A 16,579-nucleotide genomic window follows, 5' to 3' on the forward strand; every position below is an offset into this window, starting at 1 on the left:
GCTGGGTGGAGTCCGGAGGAATCTGTCACACGGCACACCCACGGAGGGTGAGACACTTCCCAGGAGGCGCTGACTCATGTTCAACAGGCGCGTCTCAAGTTACCGAATAAAGGCGCGTTGCAACGAGATGCGCACCGCCGGAGTTTGCCACCAGTATAAGAGACTTTCTTTTGCCCATCAGATCACGTTGAGTTTATTTTCAGGACAGCAGCAGCAGCATTTAATATGTTGCAGAGACGACCGTAGAGACATCCATAAACCATAACGCGTCAGTAAGATGTAAATGCGCACAATATGGCACGGAAGAGTACTTTAGCTTCTATGCGCTCATTTTCAAACTTTAGTGTTGCAGATCGTTTTAAATTTAAATATAGGGTTGGAGTATGAGGCTCACCACCCCAAAAAGCAATAAAAGTCTCAGTTTTTTGTGTCATCTCTTCAAATGAGCATAGAATGAAACAAGTTTCATTAGAGACTACCAGACACCATTTAATGTGTTTACTGATATCTTTTTATTATTTGGAAGACACATTTTTCCAATAATTGACAACACTGATTACCCCTTTAAATCTGCTGTAATAATGGAAAACAAAGAGACCTCTTTTCAATCTTCTTGCTGTTCATTTTTTTAGATAAATGCTTGTTTGTGTTTTTTTTTTTTTTTTTTTAGATGAAACCAAAAACCTTTCTAACTGACATTTTATACCACATTTAACACATTTCTATTTCTTTATTTCCTTCATTTGATTGACAGGATGCAAAAAAAATGAATTCATTTAAATCACTCGTGCCACACAGAGACACACGCACACAAACTCACACACACATGCTGTAACTGGAATCGAGTCTCTGAGAATATGGCGAGCTGACAGTCTGGTCCCAGGCAGCTCATACGTATCTGAGGACCAGCTTCTTAGTGAGGGTGTACTTGGGCTCCGGCATTTGTTTGTACGATAAGTACACTCCCTTGCTGACTTCCCTGTTCACGCGTGTCAGGACACTGAGGATGTCGTCCTTCTCCGTGCTGCACAGAAAACGTGGAAAACAGTTAGCAACTTTTACATCTTCAACAGTCCTTTTTTTTTTTGTTCCTGCGAAACTTCACAACGCTCTAAAAGCACAAGAAGTGGTTATGCCCCTCAAACTGGGCAAGGGGAAACATTCAAAGACCTTCCAACACTTGAAACTTGTAAAAGAGTCTCAGAGCTCAGAGAGGTGTGCTCGGGGCTTTGTGTCAGTAACGTGACATTTACGCTCAGCTAATGTATCGTTAGGTCAACCTTCCACACCGATTCCCTGACTCTTAGCAGAGCTCTAAGGTTACGTCACCAAACACTCTCTTACCTGTCTGCTGATTTAGTCAGCTGCCTGCACAGCTCCTGGATATAGATGGAGCCCGTGGAGGTGTTTCGAAACGACTTGCACTGCGACACAGTGGCCATGCCGAGCAAGAAGTCCGCGTCCCAAGGCACCGTCTCACCTTGGACGCGGCCAGCGTCTTCCTCCAAGCGGCTCGGTTTTTCCTCCTCCTCCTGTATTGCCGTCGGGGGGCACGGCAAGGATCCTATCTGGTAGCTGTTGCCCTGACACGCTTGGATGAAGAAGAGTTTGGGCTTCCCGGCCAAGGTGGGGGCTCTGCCACACCTGAAGGGCTCCGTCAACTCCCGCAGACGCACTTCTGTCTCATCACTGCCAAAGATACACCCCTTCTCTCCGTGGGAAAGGATGGCTATGACCTTACAGAAAAAACAGAGGCAGCTGTGTATCGAGTCTCTTGAATTTAAAACCCACCCAAGCTTTGAGGAAATTAGAAGGTGCTAAACAAGCTTTGATTTTGTATGTAAACAATGATAACTAATCAGAGGTTTAACCTCACTGGAAGAGGACTAAAATGTTTTTTTTTTGGAAGTATGCTCTGCTTCACTGTGAGTAAAACAAGAAAACTGGTAACTTTTACAGCTGTACAGTAAATGTAGAGCAGCTGCTAGTCCATCAACATCTCCACCAAAACCGAGATGCAAAACTGACAAGTTGTGCTTGTGTGGCAGCCTGATTCTTGGAGGGCCTCTGACTTGAAGTTTAACAAACACAAATGAGAGTCATCAATCTTCTTGTCTAACTTCTAAGAAAGAAAAGGGATATTTCCAAGTTGTTAACCGTATCTAATGATTTTGAAACAGAAGCCTGTAAAGAGACACAACTCACTAAGGCATCATCACGCAAAAAGTTCCTCTCGCCCAGCTGTCGTATTTCATGTCGAATCTTTTCTGCAGTCAGGTTGTTGTGGACCACCACTTCAAAGCCAAAGCGTCTGAAAACTGTGGTCAGAGTCTCTGTGCAACACAGAAAAAAGGACAAATGCTATCATATCAGTTGATTGCATCATGTCATTCGTGACCAGCACTGATCTCTAAATAATAAACAACAAAAAAACAAAAGAAAAAAACAGAACATACTTTCATCCTCCTGAGTTCCTTGGCGATTCTTCAGACTTGGCCCAAAAAAGATCTCATTATTGATGATCACGCACAAGCCTCGAGGATTATGAGTCATAGGGTAGTACTCCGTCTACAGGGCACAAACAAAGTCCCGAAGACAGATCAAGCTCCCATAAAAGAATGGAATTAACAGAAGAGAGGTAATCACAAGTCTGTCAGTGGGTTACCTCATCTGAAAGAGACGATGATTCTGTGTCTGGTTGTGCATCGGAGAAAATACTCTCTCCTCCACCTGAGGAAATATGAGCATTAAAAACATGGAAGAGAATATGTCGAGCACAGAGGGAGAACTGGTGTTCCTGAAACTGTGGCTTAAGGCTCCCAAAAAGTCATTTAGAGGCTAAATAATAAAAGTATGTAAAAAGGGGCGCTTACAGCTGGGCTGAGTCTCTGATATGGGTATAAAAGGCTGCACTGGCGGAGGTAAGCTGTTGGCCCTCTGTGGGAAGAAATCAATCATAGCGGTCAGTCAGCTGGCTCACTGCAGGATTAACTCTCCAAAAACACACACACACAGACCTGTTGATGTATGCTGATAAGACCAGGCCGGATGTGTTGGGGTTGCATGTGTAACCCTGCAAAAGAGTAATAATAGATGGTAAACTGTTCGCTTATTTAGATGAAAGCACTTTTTTTCATTTTTTTTTCCAACAAAAGAGCTTTACAGTCCACAGAAGCACAGAATCTGAATGTGTGTCTGCTTGTGTGTGGAAGTGGGCCTCGTACCTTGCTTGTAAGTCTGAACCATCGATGCCAGTTGCTGATCAAGGCCTGACAGCAGCCTGTGGAGCTCCTCAACGTTTGTTGCCGACATCAATCCCATCTTTTCCATTTCAGCAAACACATCCAGAGCCGTCTGCAAATTAGCAGGGAGACAAGTTGTTTTGGAGAATTTGAAGTCTCACTGCAAATCTTGGATCTGCTGTAGAACTACATGTAGACAAACAATGGCTAAAACAAAGATGAGCTGCCCTGATAAATCTGTGTTGCCCATACAGGTATAATCTATTAACCACCTGAAATAGATGGAGCCAGTTGATAACAGAAATCAGCCACCAAAGGGTGTCCACATCCTCTCAGTGGTTTATGCTTTAAATAGGACTGAGGCTTTCGCTGTATAATGACTATTGTTCTTTCTGTCTTAATCATACTTAAAAATGGGGCTCCTAACAAAAACTTTCACTTCACTGCGTATGTGGGAAAAACTTTACTCAAATTCTAGGTCAATTCAAAATGTCCTATTATGTACTTTATGATATGCTCACAGGATAAAGATGCAATGATAATGAACATCTTTCCCACATCCTGATCAGAGTTCAACTGTTAAGCGCACATTTTGTGGCTCCTGTTGTTCACGAATAAAACTTTTTGATCAAAAGCAAAGAGCAAAGCTGTGACGTCATCGTTTCTTTTGTAACCACAGGTGTGGCAGGTTGATCTTCTTTTCCTTTTCAAAGCGCTCACGAGGTGTGTGTGGGTGCACTCTCACATTGCTCAACTCCAGCTGCCTTCTGCCCAGGTCACTGGTCAACAGAAACTTCATCTTCTCCAGATTCTCCTGAGTCATGTCCTCGTGTATTTTGTACAGCAACACCCTGAAGGTGAAGGCATCAGAGTGAAAATGAGAAAGACAGGGGGGGGGGGGAACAGAGTGAAAACAGAATGTTTTCATAACAGCTTTCCTCACGACATAAATGTACATGTGAGGGTTATACATTTTCAGTTGAAGAATGCGCAGATAGGGTTTTCAAACCCTAATTTTGCGACCCTGACCCTGACCCTGACCCTGACCCGGAAGCGTGATATAAAAACTACAATTTGTTCTAAATTGCCCTACACAGTGGCGGGCAGCACCATATGTTTTGTAGTTCAAATGTGTTTCCTCTAATATGTGAAATTGTGGCCAGGAAACTTTCAGACTTATTATATGTTTTGGGGTTGGGAAGCACAACTGTTTGGTCAGCTTTGATCTTGCTTATAGTTAAAGGGGGGAAATGATGTTTTTTCTGGGTTTTGACCCTACTCAGTGGCGCCCCCTACAGGTGTCCCACAGGTGATGGTAGTATAGGTCAAGAGCTTTCCGTTTACTGTTTACAACTGGTCTGAAGCCCATTTTGTTGCTGCTCTGTCAGCCTTCAGATGTGTCTCAGGTTCAAGGTTCAAAGGTCACCCTGGGGAGCAGGAGCTGCCCACAATTTTCATACTGACATATGTTACTCCCCAGGTCAAGACCTTTCCAATGATGTCCTCACTTTTGTCCTACACCAAAGTTTAATTTTCATCTTGCTCCAAGGCCCTCTGAGGTGTACTTTCTCAGAACCTTATTGAGGCCAAGCTGGATGAAATAATTCAAACCTGTTTTAAGGTTAGTTAGTGACCACATGTGTTCCAAATATTGACGTTTGCTTAATACAATGTCAGACTTTGAAATTTGGACCAGTTTAGACCCGGTTTTCCCCATAATTTACAGCGAGTTTCATATTATATTTTCTAATGATCTAATATGGCCAATTATACCTACTGTATCCTCCATTTTTCCTTATTTATTGTTGAAATTAACTGCACTGATCTCCAAACGGTGGATGTGTGAAACACAATTTTGTTTTTATGTGACGCATAAGAATGACAAATAAATAAACCTATCTTTATTTTGTTTGTTTATATGTTAGCTGTCCATGAATACATCCTTCTGTAAATATAATTATTCTGGCTCTCTCCATTTGCCTCGGCACTCTGATTCCATGCAGAAGATGTCAGTGGCCAATGATTTTTCAGGGTGCACTGTTGTTCATCCAAAACAACAAAACAAACTTATTTCTCCGCTGCCTGAATGCATTTCCTTTATAGTGTGTTTCAGCAGCAAAGCCGGAATAAAAGCAATTAAAACAAACAAACAAAAAGAAGCCTATGGCGATTAACGTGTCGTTTACAGAAACTACAGCGATAGTAGTGTCCTTAGTAACCACCATAGCAACGTTCGAAACAAAAATATATGTTTATTTTTAAATAAATTTAAAACTAAAGCTTGCATACATTCCCTGAAGGAAGATTGTAAAAATAAAAAGTAAAATTTTCGCTTTCAACAATGTATTATAATGTCGAAACTATTTAAAAATCTATATTTTCCTCTGTGAATAAAAGGCGCGTCAGCCCTGACTTCAGGCTTTGCACAGGCGCACTGGTCGCTCGTGTTGACAGATATTCGTAGGATCCATCCATCCATCATCTGCCGCTTATCCGGGGGTCGGGTCGCGGGGGCAGCAGCTTGAGCAGAGAAACCCAGACGTCTCTGTCCCCGGCCACTTCTTCCAGCTCTTCCGGGGGGACCCCGAGGCGTTCCCAGGCCAGCCGAGAGACATAGTCTCTCCAGCGTGTCCTGGGTCTTCCCCGGGGTCTCCTCCCAGTGGGACGTGCCCGGAACACCTCCCCAGGGAGGCGCCCAGGGGGCATCCTAACCAGATGCCCGAGCCACCTCATCTGACTCCTCTCAATGCGGAGGAGCAGCGGTTCTACTCCGAGCCCCTCCCGGATGACTGAGCTTCTCACCCTATCTCTAAGGGAGAGCCCAGACACCCTGCGGAGGAAACCCATTTCGGCCGCTTGTATTCGCGATCTTGTTCTTTCGGTCACTACCCACAACTCGTGACCATAGGTGAGGATGGGAACGTAGATTGACCAGTAAGTAGAGAGCTTCGCCTTCTGGCTCAGCTCCCTCTTCACAACGACGGGTCGGTGCAGAGCCCGCAACACTGCAGACGCCGCACCGATCCGCCCGTCAACCTCCCGCTCCATTCGTCCCTCACTCGTGAACAAGACCCCGAGATACTTGAACTCCTCCACTTGGGGAAGGATCTCATTCCCGACCCGGAGAGAGCATTCCACCCTTTTCCGGCTGAGAACCATAGTCTCGGATTTGGAGGTGCTGATTCTCATCCCAGCCGCTTCACACTCGGCTGCGAATCGCTCCAGTGAGAGCTGAAGGTCACGGCCTGACGACGCTAACAGAACCACATCATCTGCAAAAAGCAGAGACCCGATTCTGAGGTCGCCAAATCGGACACCCTCAACGCCCTGGCTGCGCCTAGAAATTCTGTCCATAAAAGTTAGGAACAGAATCGGTGACAAAGGGCAGCCCTGACGGAGTCCAACTCTCACTGGAAACGTATCCGACTTACTGCCGGCAATGCGGACCAAACTCTGGCACCGGTCATACAGAGACCGAACGGACCCTATCAAGGGGTCCGGCACTCCATATTCCCGGAGCACCCCCCACAGGACTCCACGAGGGACACGGTCGAACGCTTTCTCCAAGTCCACAAAACACATGTAGACTGGTTGGGCGAACTCCCATGCACCCTCCAGGATCCTGCCGAGGGTATAGAGCTGGTCCACTGTTCCACGGCCAGGACGAAAGCCACACTGTATCTCCTGAATCCGAGGCTCGATTATCCGACGGATCCTCCTCTCCAATACCCCCGAATAGACCTTACCAGGGAGGCTGAGGAGTGTGATACCCCTATAGTTGGAACACACCCTCCGGTCCCCCTTTTTAAAGAGGGGGACCACCACCCCAATCTGCCAGTCCAGAGGCACTGTCCCCGATGTCCACGCGATGCTGCAGAGGCGTGTCAGCCAAGACAGCCCTACAACATCCAGAGCCTTGAGAAACTCAGGACGGACCTCATCCACCCCCGGGGCCTTGCCACCGAGGAGCTTTTTGACCACCTCGGCAACCTCAGCCCCAGAAATGGGAGGCCCCGTCTCCGAGCTCTCCGACTCTGCCTCTTCCGAGCACGTGTTGGTAGGATTGAGGAGTTCCTCGAAGTACTCCCCCCACCGACTCACAACATCCCTAGTTGAGGTCAGCAAAGCCCCGTCCCCACTGTAAACAGTGTTGACTGTGAGCCGCTTCCCCCCCCTGAGACGCCGGATGGTGGACCAGAATCTCTTCGAGGCCGTCCGGAAATCGTTCTCCATGGTCTCACCGAACTCCTCCCAGGCCCGAGTTTTTGCCTCAGCAACCGCCGAAGCCGCAGCCCGTCTGGCCTGTCGGTACCTATCAGCTGCTTCCAGGGTCCCACTGGCCAAAAAGGCCCGATAGGACTCCTTCTTCAGCTTGACGGCTTCCCTCACCACTGGTGTCCACCAGCAGGTTCGAGGGTTGCCGCCACGACAGGCACCGACCACCTTACGGCCACAACTCCGATCAGCTGCCTCGGCAATGGAGTCACGGAACATGGCCCATTCGGACTCAATGTCCCCCACCTCCCCCGGGATATGGTTGAAGCTCTGCCGGAGGTGGGAGTTAAAGCTCCTTCTGACGGGGGATTCTGACAAACGCTCCCAGCAGACCCTCACAATACGTTTGGGCCTGCCAGGTCTGATCGGCATCCTCCCCCACCAGCGGAGCCAACTCACCACCAGGTGGTGATCAGTTGACAGCTCCGCCCCTCTCTTCACCCGAGTGTCCAGGACATACGGCCGCAAGTCCGATGATACAACCACAAAGTCGATCATCGAACTGCGGCCAAGGGTGTCCTGGTGCCAAGTGCACATATGGACACCCTTATGTCTGAACATGGTGTTCGTTATGGACAGTCCATGACCAGCACAGAAGTCCAACAACATAACACCACTCTGGTTCAGATCGGGGGGGCCGTTCCTCCCAATCACACCCCTCCAGGTCTCACTGTCATTGCCCACGTGAGCATTGAAGTCCCCCAGCAGAACGAGGGAGTCTCCGGTAGGAGCATTCTCCAGTGCCTCCCCCAGAGACTCCAAAAAGGGTGGGTACTCTGAACTGCTGTTTGGCGCATAGGCACAAACAACAGTCAGGACTCGTCCCCCCACCCGAAGGCGGAGGGAGGCTACCCTCTCGTTCACTGGGGTAAACCCCAATGTACTGGCACACAGCTGGGGGGCAATAAGTATGCCCACACCTGCTCTGCGCCTCTCACCACGGGCAACTCCAGAGTGGAAGAGAGTCCAACCCCTCTCAAGAGGACTGGTTCCAGAGCCCAAGCCGTGCGTCGAGGTGAGTCCGACTATATCTAGCCGGAACCGCTCAGCCTCGCGCACCAGCTCCGGCTCCTTCCCCAACAGAGAGGTGACATTCCACGTCCCAAGAGCTAGCTTCAGCATCCGAGGATCAGACCGCCAAGGCCTCTGCCTTCGGCCGCTACCCAGCTCACATCGCACCCGACCCCCTTGGCCCCTCCCACGGGTGGTGAGCCCGTCGGAAGGGGGACCCACGTCATCATTTCGGGCTATGCCCGACCGAGCCCCATGGGCACAGACCCGGCCACCAGGCGCCCGCTGCCGGGCCCCACCCCCGGGCCTGGCTCCGGGGGGAGGCCCCGGTGTCCCACATCCGGGCAAGGGATCACGAGGTCCAAATTTTTTGTTCATCATAAGGGGTCTTTTGAGCTGTTCTTTGTCTGGTCCCTCATCTAGGATCTGTTTGCCTTGGGTGACCCTACCAGGGGCTTAAAGCCCCGGGCAACATAGCTCCCAGACTCATTGGGGCACGCAAACTCCCCCACCACGATAAGGTGACAGCTCAGGAGGGATAATCGTAGGATTATGCACGAAAATCTGTGCATAACTTTTCGTACATTTTCATACGAACTGTGGGTGAGAGCAGCCTGTGTATTGTTACCGCATGTATTCTGTACATGTAAAGCCCATTTCTTACTGCTTTTACCTGTACTTAGACAGGATAGGATTCGCATCGGTTTCCTCTTGTTGTCTGCAGTCAGTCCGCAGCAGACTGAGGAGGTCTGCTCGATGGATAATGTGGAGCAACTGACAGAGGAAGGAACTATCATCCAGCAGACCTTTTTCCTCAAGTCTCAGGAACAGCCCCTTTGCATCCGAAATCTGTGTGAGGACAACCGAGACACACACAGACCCAGTTTGAGAGGAGACTCTTTAGAAAGTGTCAATGAAAGTGAGTATACAGAGCGTATAAGCTCTGTTTCCTGTGATGCATTATTTTCTATACATGCCACTGAGACACGTGCAGAGGCAACAGTTGATATGTGGCACTCACCCCTTCCAGACGCTTCCTGTTGATAACATCACTACACAAGAAGCAAAGCTCTGCCACCTCAGAGGAGTCCAGCTCCTCATCGATACGAGACAGCGTCCGCCTATCCATCACCCTGCCAGCCGCCACCAGCACGGGTCTGATGCTCAGCTCACAGCACTACGGTCAGAGTCAAACAAGAAGAAACAAGGGAGACAAAGAACCCGATAAAACAACAAGGAGAAAGTATGCATGTCTATGAGGAACCAGACTGAAAGTATTAACTACTCCACCTGCAAAACAGGCAACGTTAAATCACAAAATGTGATTAATGAATAACTTATGGTCACCAGAAAATTGTATAAGTCACAGTGGTCATTACAATGCAAAGTTTTTATTGTGCTAACAAATGTCACCTCTGTATAACTTGAAAAATGATTACTATAATAGAAAAATAATGACTGCAGATGTGTTGTTACAGGTAATATTACTTTCGTCAGATGGTCTGGTCTGATTACATCACTAATTTACTTATCAACCTGCCCGGAGAGTGAAATCCTCACACAGGAAAGTGTAAACTCGGTATTAAACTGTTTTGTGTGTGTCTTAGAGTGTTATATTACCGCACACTTTTTTCAATTTATCATTTTTTGCAATTACATTAGGCTTGTAGTGTTCTCTTTTTAAAGTGTTTCCCAGAAAAGTAGCAACAAATTTTTTCTTCAAATTTTCATATGAATATCAACAATTAACTATTCGCTCCTTGACTGAAAAACAGCGAAGACTCGCGACTGACTGGGACGTATCCCGTGACGTCACACACACGCAAAACACACAAGATAACTCATTTCTCCACCCAAGATGTAAAATATAAGGCCGAAAACTTTTTTACGTATCACTGTGTGGCACTAAAAACTACAGCTAAGCCTTTTTAACGTATACATAAGAACACTGTACTTTATTTCCTTAATTACATAATGCAACTTTATCGCCAAAGTACATCGCTAACTTTTAGTTTGCTAAATCAGATGACGACATTCTGACTTACGGTTCTCGACTCGCTCGTCAATTTCAGCAATGCCTCAAATTAACAAAAAAAGGTCCTTTGTAACCCTGTTAAGTCTTCTTGAGTTTAAAAGTCAATATACGCAAACTAAACTTGGAGTAGTTTCGCTGCCCTCCCGTCCTCTCCGCCAAGTTACTTGTTTCACTTTCAGAGGAAATGTGCCCCAGTTTTTAGAGAGAAGACGACTCCCTTCTGAACTCAAATTAAAAAGTAAAAGCTACGAGTAAGGTGGAGGGAGTCGAAACATCATTCAGCTGTTTGTGGTTATTGCTGTGGATGAGTCCAGTCTAAATGACGCGTCAACACCTATAGTCTTCACCAGCTCAGATACAGCACAACGTTGTTTGACGGTGTATCACATTTAGTTTGTTATTGCGCGCTTTTATTTTGAAGAAACGCTTAGCTTTTCCGGATACAACTGGGAAACTCCAAATAGTTTTGCCCAGACATGACTGTGAGCACACTGAAATGAGACCAACTTGGACACTTTTAGAAACAAACCTTTATTCAGGTCCCTTAAGTTTTTTGTTTTTTTAAAGATCACAAAGTCTTAAATCTGAAAGTTGCTCTTCCCCTCCCTCCATGTCTCCTTTGTCGTTTCTACTTGTAAGAGTTACAATTGAGCATCAAGTTATAAAATGGGAGTATTTAGGCATGTGAGATGTGCCTTTTAGAGTGCTCTCAGGTTTGTTCTGGAGGATGGCAGGAGGCAAAAGGGAGGAAATATTCTTTGGCAAACTGTTGTGTTGTCGGACCACTCCTGCATGCTTGGCACCTGCAGCTGCGTGAGGCCACTCAGAGCAGCAAAGCCAGCCAGGGTCTGTTCCATCTGGTCCTTGGTTTGGTCCTTACACATCAGCACTCTGAACCCCAGCCAGCTGAACACCTCTGCCAGGCTTTCTGAAGAGAATTTCATGAAAAAGGGGAGAGGATTGAGCTTACAAGCTAATAAGTATGGCTTGACTTTGAGAGAGTTTTAACACCATATTACGTGTATCAAACAAATCCAAATGAAACACGCTGACTCCAGCAATGTGCACTTTCAGTATGAGAGCTCACCTTCAGACTTAAAAGCAGTGTTATAGGTGAAGAGGCTTGGTGTTAGAATGCCCATGCGGCCATGGAGGCACAAGGGAGAATTCCAAGACTGAGGATCCAGACACATTTATTTTTCTTATCAAAAGTTTCCATATACCAACACCTACATCAATCCAGACATTTTCAGACTGACTCTGAAGAGAGTGGCATCAGCATGGGCTCTCTGTGAATGTGTGGTGCCCGTGGTGGTGGTGACGTGTTCTGCTGGCCTGTTACCCCGATTCTCCATGTTGTCACTATCATCCGCATCATGGTCCTCAGCTCCGTTCTCATATCCATCTTGCAACTCATGCACTTGTGCTTGTATCAGCTGAAACCGGGCTAACAGGATGCTGCATATTTCTCCATCTCTGCTCTTCGCATATTTACTCTTTTTCACTCCGTTCATCTCTGGAAGCTTGGGAGTGCACCAGAAATATCACCAGCATGTACCATGAGTTACCATGTACCCGACCAATGTAGACTTACAGGGTGCAGTCACTTTTCGGCAGGAGAAGCCCTGCCAAAAAGTGACTGCACCCTATAAGTCTTTATTGCAAGGAGTGATTTTGACCAAATTCACTATACATGCATCTGGCAAACACAGTGAATGTTATGCAGAATGTAAAGGAAATCCATTACAGTTACAATTCTATATATACTGTATTATTGTATTCATAATTATACTCTTAAAAGTAGAAGTTATGCAAAAAGTTACATAAGTAAATGTAATGAAGTAAATGTAACTCGTTATTACCCACCTCTGATAGCACTTACTGATTTCTCATTATGTGTTATATGATTGCTATCTAATATGACATTAAAACTTTCTACATTTTTTTCTGCATTTATTTCCTAATCTTCATAAAATCATTGAAACTGAGGTATCGAAATATAACTTTATTTATAGATCATAGCGGTGTAAAATCACATTGCAACAATGATAACAACAATAAAAGTGGCAAGGTAAAGCATCTACTCTCATCAATTGCTGACAACTCACCTACATTATGGAAACATCAGGTTACTTATTTTATCTGTGCCGTTCTAGTCTCTTCACTTGGGCTACAGGACATTTCTATTGCACAGTAAAAAAACATTTCTCTCGGTGCTGTGCCTGCCAGCTGCCCCGTATATTATATCTATGAGTAGACCTACGCTCACTTCCTCTGAACTTCTACGTGTTCCGTCATGGGCATTCGTTTTTCGGCAAGCAGTCTCTTTTCAGCACTACACCTGAACCAATAAGGTGCGCGTGCCCCTGGGGAATTCTTTTGGGCCGAACACCTCGGGAGACAGGAAGACAAGTAGAGGTAAGTTTATGCTAATCACTACAACTAAAACACGTTGCGTTAGTCTTTTATTCCCTTCGACCGTTATCGGCTTATCAATCGATGTAGTCTCATTCACAGGTGAACTACGAGGTTTGCCAGCCCAGTGTCTCTCCCCATGACCTGATTATTTCCGGACTGTAATGTAGCGCACCAAATCATTAAATACATTTACACCCATACCCGTGTGTGTTCCGTTTGTACAATCTTCAAATATATGAACTGTTCAAGAGTCTTTTAAGTAACACTCCTAACACTAACTCAGCTGGTGAGCGAGTGACGGCGGCGCGTCGTCACGCTCGGACAGGCAGACGTGAAGCCGTGGCATCATTCAGCTGTACGTCCCGCAGGCCAGGGTAGGTTTCCCTTATGTCCTCATCCGTTTGCAGGAGATTCAGGAAGGTTTGACACGCGTCTTCTCCTTTGTTCATGAGCTTATCCACAAGCTCAGTTACGTGCCCCTCATCATTCTCTTTGTTGATGCTTTTGAGATTGTTGTACTCACGTTGCGTTATTAATTCTTTCTCGTAAACTTTGTCGAGTATAAATTTGCGGTCCGCAGCTAAAGTCGCTTGAATGGCTGTTTTATTTTGCTTCACTGTGTCTTTGGCCGACATCCTGAGGCTGCGTGAGAAGAGACAAATACATAACGATGAGCATTACTCAGTTATACATAACTTAGCGACTCTATTGGCAGACAGCCCTCCTTTAAAATACCTTGATACTCTTCCTCCTTCTTTTCTGCGCGCGGGGAAGCGCTCTGAAAGAGACGATGATTCTGTGTCTGGTTGTGCATCGGAGAAAATACTCTCTCCTCCACCTGAGGAAATATGAGCATTAAAAACATGGAAGAGAATATGTCGAGCACAGAGGGAGAACTAGTGTTCCTGAAACTGTGGCTTAAGGCTCCCAAAAAGTCATTTAGAGGCAAAATAATAAAAGTATGTAAAAAGGGGCGCTTACAGCTGGGCTGAGTCTCCGATATGGGTATAAAAGGCTGCACTGGCGGAGGTAAGTTGTTGGCCCTCTGTGGGAAGAAATCAATCATAGCGGTCAGTCAGCTGGCTCACTGCAGGATTAACTCTCCAAAAACACACATACACAAATCACCTGTTGATCTATGCTGTTAAGACCAGGCAGGATGTGTTGGGGTAACCCTGCAAAAGAGTAATAATAGATGGTAAACTGTTTGCTTATTTAGATGAAAGCACTTTTTTTCATTTTATTTTTCAACAAAAGAGCTTTACAGTCCACAGAAGCACAGAATCTGAATGTGTGTCTGCTTGTGTGTGGAAGTGGGCCTCGTACCTTGCTTGTAAGTCTGAACCATCGATGCCAGTTGATGATCAAGGCCTGGCAGCAGCCTGTGGAGCTCGTCAACGTTTGTTGCCGACATCATTCCCTTCTTTTCCATTTCAGCAAACACATCCAGAGCCGTCTGCAATTAGCAGGGAGACAAGTTGTTTTGGAGAATTTGAAGTCTCACTGCAAATCTTGGATCTGCTGTAGAACTACATGTAGACAAACAATGGCTAAAACAAAGATGAGCTGCCCTATTATGTACTTTATGATATGCTCACAGGATAAAGATGCAATGATAATGAACATCTTTCCCACATCCTGATCAGAGTTCAACTGTTAAGCGCACATTTTGTGGCTCCTGTTGTTCACGAATAAAACTTTTTGATCAAAAGCAAAGAGCAAAGCTGTGATGTCATCGTTTCTTTTGTAACCACAGGTGTGGCAGGTTGATCTTCTTTTCCTTTTCAAGGGGCTCACGAGGTGTGTGTGGGTGCACTCTCACATTGCTCAACTCCTGCTGCCTTTTACCCAGCTCGCTTTTCCAAAGAAACTTCATCATCTCCAGATTCTCCTGAGTCATGTCCGTATGTATTTTGTACAGCAACACCCTGAAGGTGAAGGCATCAGAGTGAAAACGAGAAAGACAGGGGGGAGCAGTATCTAAGCAGTATTATTGTATTATTACTGCATGCATTCTGTACATGTAAAGCCCATTTCTTACTGCTTTTACCTGTACTTAGACAGGATAGGATTCGCATCGGTTTCCTCTTGTTGTCTGCAGTCAGTCTGCAGCAGACTGAGGAGGTCTGCTCGCTGGATTGTGTGGAGCAACTGACAGAGGAAGGAACTATCATTCAGCAGACCTTTTTCCTCAAGTCTATTGAAAAGCCCCTTTGCATCCGAAATCTGTGTGAGGACAACCGAGACACACACAGACCCAGTTTGAGAGGAGAATCTTTAGAAAGTGTCAATGAAAGTGAGTATACAGAGCGTATAAGCTCTGTTTCCTGTGATGCATTATTTTCTATACATGCCACTGAGACACGTGCAGAGGCAACAGTTGATATGTGACACTCACCCCTTCCAGACGCTTCCTGTTGATAACATCACTACACAAGAAGCAAAGCTCTGCCACCTCAGAGGAGTCCAGCCCCTCATCGATACGAGACAGCGTCCGCCTATCCATCACCCTGCCAGCCGCCACCAGCACGGGTCTGATGCTCAGCTCACAGCACTACGGTCAGAGTCAAACAAGAAGAAACAAGGGAGACAAAGAACCCGATAAAACAACAAGGAGAAAGTATGCATGTCTATGAGGAACCAGACTGAAAGTATTAACTACTCCACCTGCAAAACAGGCAACGTTAAATCACAAAATGTGATTAATGAATAACTTATGGTCACCAGAAAATTATATAAGTCACAGTGGCCATTACAATGCAAAGTTTTTATTGTGCTAACAAATGTCACCTCTGTATAACTTGAAAAATGATTACCATAATAGAAAAATAATGACTGCAGATGTGTTGTTATAGGTAATATTACTTTCGTCAGATGGTCTGGTCTGATTACATCACTAATTAATTATCAACCTGTCCGGAGAGTGAAATCCTCACACAGGAAAGTGTAAACTCGGTATTAAACTGTTTTGTGTGTGTCTTAGAGTGTTATATTACCGCACTCTTTTTCAATTTATAATTTTTTGCAATTACATTAGGCTTGTAGTGTTCTCTTTTTAAAGGGTTTCCCAGAAATATAGCAACAATTTTTTTCTTCAAATTTTCATATGAATATCAACAATTAACTATTCGCTCCTTGACTGAAAAAAAGCGAAGACTCGCGACTGACTGGGACGTATCCCGTGACGTCACACACACGCAAAACACACAAGATAACTCATTTCTCCACCCAAGATGTAAAATATAAGGCCGAAAACTTTTTTACGTATCACTGTGTGGCACTAAAAACTACAGCTAAGCCTTTTTAACGTATACATAAGACTACTGTACGTTATTTCCTTAATTACATAATGCAACTTTATCGCCAAATTACATCACTAACTTTTAGTTTGCTAAATCAGATGACGACATTCTGACTTACGGTTCTCGACTCGCTCGTCAAGTTCAGCAATGCCTCAAATTAACAAAAAAAGGTCCTTTGTAACCCTGTTAAGTCTTCTTGAGTTTAAAATTCACTATACGCAAACTAAACTTGGAGTAGTTTCGTTGCCCTCCCGTCCTCTCCGCCAAGTTACTTGTTTCACTTTCAGAGGAAATGG

At 45.6% G+C, this 16,579-nt stretch overlaps 1 protein-coding gene across 1 annotated transcript; it reads right to left on the reverse strand.

Moving 5' to 3' along the window:
- Nucleotides 1-888: 888 nt before the first annotated feature.
- LOC140268220 (uncharacterized) lies at nt 889-15,842 on the reverse strand. Its single transcript, XM_072362989.1, has 22 exons — nt 15,380-15,842; nt 15,032-15,207; nt 14,804-14,909; nt 14,308-14,437; nt 14,110-14,156; nt 13,963-14,026; nt 13,717-13,819; nt 13,305-13,623; nt 11,823-12,086; nt 11,651-11,738; nt 11,331-11,491; nt 9,550-9,705; nt 9,202-9,377; nt 3,988-4,093; nt 3,225-3,354; nt 3,018-3,073; nt 2,874-2,937; nt 2,666-2,730; nt 2,457-2,568; nt 2,206-2,333; nt 1,345-1,736; nt 889-1,024 (listed from the first exon to the last, which is right to left on the reverse strand). The coding sequence occupies exons 1-22, from the start codon at nt 15,485-15,487 to the stop codon at nt 889-891; spliced, it is 3,087 nt and encodes a 1,028-aa protein (XP_072219090.1). The 5' UTR covers nt 15,488-15,842.
- Between the last annotated feature and the right edge of the window lie 737 nt (nt 15,843-16,579).

The sequence above is a fragment of the Leuresthes tenuis genome, unplaced genomic scaffold, assembly GCF_036924035.1.
Source record: "Leuresthes tenuis unplaced genomic scaffold, fLeuTen1.0.hap1 SCAF_14, whole genome shotgun sequence".
NCBI classification, from domain to species: Eukaryota; Metazoa; Chordata; class Actinopteri; order Atheriniformes; family Atherinopsidae; genus Leuresthes; species Leuresthes tenuis.